This window comes from Argopecten irradians, chromosome 16 (genome assembly GCF_041381155.1).
Source record: "Argopecten irradians isolate NY chromosome 16, Ai_NY, whole genome shotgun sequence".
In the NCBI taxonomy this organism is placed as follows: Eukaryota; Metazoa; Mollusca; class Bivalvia; order Pectinida; family Pectinidae; genus Argopecten; species Argopecten irradians.
The window spans coordinates 21,106,412-21,111,476 of NC_091149.1; the positions used below are offsets into that span (position 1 = coordinate 21,106,412).

At 35.8% G+C, this 5,065-nt stretch overlaps 1 protein-coding gene across 1 annotated transcript; it reads right to left on the reverse strand.

Annotated features, from left to right (window-relative positions):
• Nucleotides 1–2,361: 2,361 nt before the first annotated feature.
• LOC138310092 (uncharacterized) lies at nt 2,362–4,388 on the reverse strand. Its single transcript, XM_069251229.1, has 2 exons — nt 2,879–4,388; nt 2,362–2,458 (listed from the first exon to the last, which is right to left on the reverse strand). The coding sequence occupies exons 1-2, from the start codon at nt 3,601–3,603 to the stop codon at nt 2,362–2,364; spliced, it is 822 nt and encodes a 273-aa protein (XP_069107330.1). The 5' UTR covers nt 3,604–4,388.
• Nucleotides 4,389–5,065: the final 677 nt, after the last annotated feature.

A 5,065-nucleotide genomic window follows, 5' to 3' on the forward strand; every position in this document is an offset into this window, starting at 1 on the left:
CTATAGTTTGTTTGTTTGTTTGATTTATTAACGTCCTATTAACAGCTATGGTCATGTAAGGACGGCCTCCCATGTATGCGTAGTGTTGCGTGTATGTTGTGCGAGGTGCGTGTTTTGGGAGAGTGCGGTATATTCGTGTTGTGTCTTCTTGTAGAGTGGAACTATTGCCCTTTTTATAGTGCTATATCACTGAAGCATGCTGCCGAAGACACCAAGCAACACACCCCACCCGGTCACATTATACTGACAACGGGCGAACCAGTCGTCCCACTCCCTGTATGCTGAGCGCTAAGCAGGAGCAGAAACTACCACTTTTATAGACTTTGGTGTGTCTCGGCCAGGGGACAGAACCCAGAGCCTTCCTCACAGGGGCGAACGCTCAACTCAAGGCCAAAAGTGAGGCGATGCCAAGAGAGGCATTAGGAAAGATAAAGTCAGTTAGGAAGAAGAGAAAAGATAAGATCCTGAATTTAGTCGCCTTTTACGATCATGCAATAGGGGCAGCAGGTACAATTCTAACGCCCTACCTGCAGGGCCATATATCTATAGAAAAAAAGTACAACAGCAAAATAAAAAAAGGAACACTATAGACAAGATATATTTCTTCTTGTGTCTTTGAAACATTCCATTTGACATTGAATTTAAATCTAATGTAAATTGCATTCGTTCAGGCTATATATCTATAGCCTGAACGAATGCAATTTACATTATATTTAAATTCAATGTCAAATGGAATGTTTAGCCTGAACGAATGCAATTTACATTAGATTTAAATTCAATGTCAAATGGAATGTTTCAAAGACACAAGAAGAAATATATCCTGTCTATAGTGTTCCTTTTTTTATTTTGCTGTTGTACTTTTTTCAACAGACATAAAATTCTTCCTTTTTGTGGTTGAAGTTGGTTATGCCAACTTGAAGCATATATACTTTGTCACATCATGTACATTCTAAAAACAATGCTGAAAAAAATAATTGCTTTAGGCCAATTACCCCCACATTTGAATATGAAGCTTTAAGACATTGCATTAAGTGTTATATTTTATTTATGGTACTTGTCATGAATTGCTTCCATAACCAAATTATATCAAATTCCAGCAATATCTACATTTTTGACCAATAAAAGTCTTGTCATGTCATAACCATTGCAATCAAACTATAAGAAACTGTTACCATCATGTTATAACCGTCACTCCAAACCTCTATGTACTAATATTCATCAAAATCACACATCATCTAAATATTGACTTAATTATTATAAAACTTCTATTAAATTACCATAGCCTCCTTCAAAACCACTACATTACTCTTCAAATATTAGTACCTGACAAAGAGTAGCCATAAGCCGACGCATATGTGTGCCTCTGATTCTTTCAGGATGTTCAAGGCCAGCAGCCGCAGTAACAGTCCTTACAGCGTCATATCCACGGATTATGCCTTCTCCTAAAGTAAAGCATATTGTTTTTCATGTAATTTTTTCCAAAGAAGCCTAGGACAAGGTGGCTTGTGATGCTTGGTTGGAATTTATTTCAAACCATACTTAATCATATCACAGTTACTTAAAACTTTATACCATACATAGCTGTGGTGATATTTAACGTTGAGGTTGAAAGAAAAAATATCAACTTTGTTAAACCACATCATGTAGTTTACATATATACAGTTAAACCTCCTAAATTTAAGTCAGCGTACAATGGTGAAACTTTTAATTATTCAAGCATTTGACTTAAACATGACTTGAATGTATGGTGAAAGATTGGTCAGGACCGACAAAATGCTTTCAATTAAACAGGATATTCCAGTTGAAGTCCGAGTTAAAGAGGTTTAATTCAGACACGTAATAAAGCATTATCATCTTCAGAAAAAACATGTACTTACTGTTGCTCGCAAATACATACGGATTCCTTTCGGATACCCCAGCACTCCACCGCACATTGGCACAAGTGAGAAACTTCATTACAGGCCTGGCATGTTTTGGAACGATCACTGGTACAAATTTCCCACACTGTTGTTGATCAAGAAAAATATTTTAATTTAACTATCTTATATGAATCTCTGGTAAAATATATATTGTTTCTCTGTTTCAAATTGAATTAAACATTATTCAGAAATTAAGATTTCACAATGAACCAACAAATTTGCATCTGATCAAATAGAATACTTCTTTATCAGCAATCTAAATGATATATACTGATTTGTAATACTGTATCCCTGAGCTTGAATCATGATAATTTAGTCACTAAGTTGTATGTATATGTTACTATATATTTATTGCAAAAATGGCTGATATCCAAAGCTTCTTTTGGTCATATTTTATAGATAACCATTTTGTTCTTTTTAGTCTGATAAAAAAAAATCTTCATTACCTTTCCTCTTTTTTTTCAAACTTAGTCAGGTCACCACTTGTCAATTCGTCTGCCTGATCTAGGCCTGGTTTTCTTTTCTCATATGCAGTCAGTCTGTTGAAAAATATCAAAATGCCTTTATAGAAATTCAAACCTTTTTGATATTGTGCACTCTAATTGATATGAATTAAGACTTCTGGAAATAATAACAAGAGACCCATAGCCTTTATCAGTCACCTCACTTCCAATAAGAGATGTTTTGCAGATTAAAACATTTCATCCTGTTAACTTTTCAGTAGGGCAATTTGTTTTTTCCCCTTTTTTTTGAAGTGTTAAGGAACCTTTTAGAATCTTCAAAATTATTTGTAGAAAGCACTCTTAAGAACCCTTCAAATCTTTAAAACATGACAAGATTAAACATGACATAAACTTTCACGTTCTTTTATACAAGTCATGCTTAAAATACAAGCAAATTATTCATGGTTAAAATCACTTCATTTGCTGTTAAAGCATTAACATGTTTTAAAATATTACCTCATTACTTGTACTTCTCCAGGCCTTCTACGGTTGTACGTGATCAAATTGGCCTGTGCAAGGACGACTCCTTTTCTGTAATTCTCATTAGAGGCATCTGATAGGTTAAACGTTTCCAATTCCCTTTTTAGGTATATTGCAAGCTTTTGAACATCATTTGGCAAGGGCAGCAGACTTTCTTTGTTGTTTTTGCGTTCGTGTAGTATGACGCGCGACAATTTGGTGGTCCACTCTATTTCCATCAGCTTTAGGAAATCTTTAGATGCCTTACGGTTTTCTTCATCACCATTCTTTATGGCCTTTGCTAACTTAATGTTGCCGACCCTCTTGAGGTCGTATGCAAGCTTTATTGCATTTGATGGGGCTTCAAGATTTTCTTCGTCGTCATCGTCCTGTCTTGCAACTTTCAGGGCTGCTTGCGCCACATCAGTAAAGAACTTTGGATCCAAATAATGTTCCAGGTTATTTCCTGTGCTTGGAGTTGCTAGGATCCGAAGCTGAATCAAAAGCCTACTCGCTAGACGCATCACTGCGGAAACATAGTGTTTTCTCATTAGTTTATTTCCTACGTTTCTGGTGAGCCACTGATTTCCAAGGGCAATTATCAAACTGTCAGATTTCGCAATCCTCCCAACCTTATCATCGTTCATTATAGCAAATACTTCCTTTACCAATGCTCGACTCGCTTCCTCTGTCACCCTTCCTGCTAGAACAGCACTTTGCATAAGCAGGCTCCCTTTTGAAACGTGTACAGATGATTTCACAGGACAGTGTGCTTGATGCCTGACCAACACACTCGGTCTAAGCCATCCAAAACAGTTGGGACATGGCCCGTATTTTGTTACATCAAATTGTTCTTTTCCACTTCGTCGTGCTTAAAGAATCTCTCCTTTCTTCTGTTTGATGACATTTTCGTTGTGAATGTTACTTCCTTTACTACGCAATGTTGCTAACATGGTTTTACGTTGTTTGCCTTTTAGGGACAGGACCTTTTTCACCTCTGGCTCGTCACAATGTTTTTTGGAAAAGATATGCTGGGCAAAACTGGAGCACTTCTTTTTACAAAATGGGCAGCAACATTTTGAATTATACACACGATCAGACCGTTTAGCCTTTCCTCTCTTTGTGGTTGCTGAATGCATGATTCTTCTGACAAATATGGATTTGTTTGAAACATCACGATTTATTTCCTCATCATCATAATCACTGTCATCACTTTCATCATCCGAACTTAAACTCATTGATGAAATTGGTCCAGAGGAAGGGATTTGGATTGGAATTACTTCAGACATGTCCGAGTCACTATCTTGAACCATTTCATTATCAGTATCTTCCTTTGTCATAACCTTTTTTCTTGGTTTTATTTCTTCTTCACTTTCACTTTCAGAAAATAACCTCGGCCTTTTTTTGTTGGCACACTCCACTTTCCATCTCCATTTCAGAGTTGCTTTCAGACTCTTCAAAACTACTTGGATGGTAATCATGATCTTCATTTTCTGAAGATTGTTGATAATCTGATGTTTCATAATCGGATTCATCGGAATGTTGCAAAGCAAATGGTTCAATAATTGCAGTTAGTACAAATGTCATTTTCCCATCGGATTCTCCATATTCACCTTCCATAAATATTCTATTATCAGAGTTTTGAACACATACAACAGGCTTGCTTTTTCTGTTCCTCTCCTTAGGAAAGAACTATTATGTAAGAACTATAATTTACAACAACCACATTTTCATAGGTCTTGTTTGCTTTTTGTAGTCAAATATAAGAGGAGTATTAATCAACAAATACCATTTGTATATATATCCCTGATCAATCCTTGATGTTAAAATGTTAACAATTATATATATACTCTTGGGTCTTTTCAGGAATGCATGCATTTAATAGGTATTATAAGATTTGTCTGCTTGTAACGCAGAATAATTCAAAGATACTCGACTAACACCATGTATATATACAGATCTATGTACATATTTATATGACTCACCTGGGGTATCGGTACCCTTTATCGAGCTAGTCTTACACCTGCGCGTCTTCATGTCGCACTGGTAAGTCTACAATTAATGAAAAAGAAAATACAATAACTGTTATCAAAAGAAGAAAAATCATGTTTAAGTTAATAAATTTGTGTGTATTTACAGGTTCTATTAGGTTGTAAAGGATTTGTATTGTTGACCATATTTTGA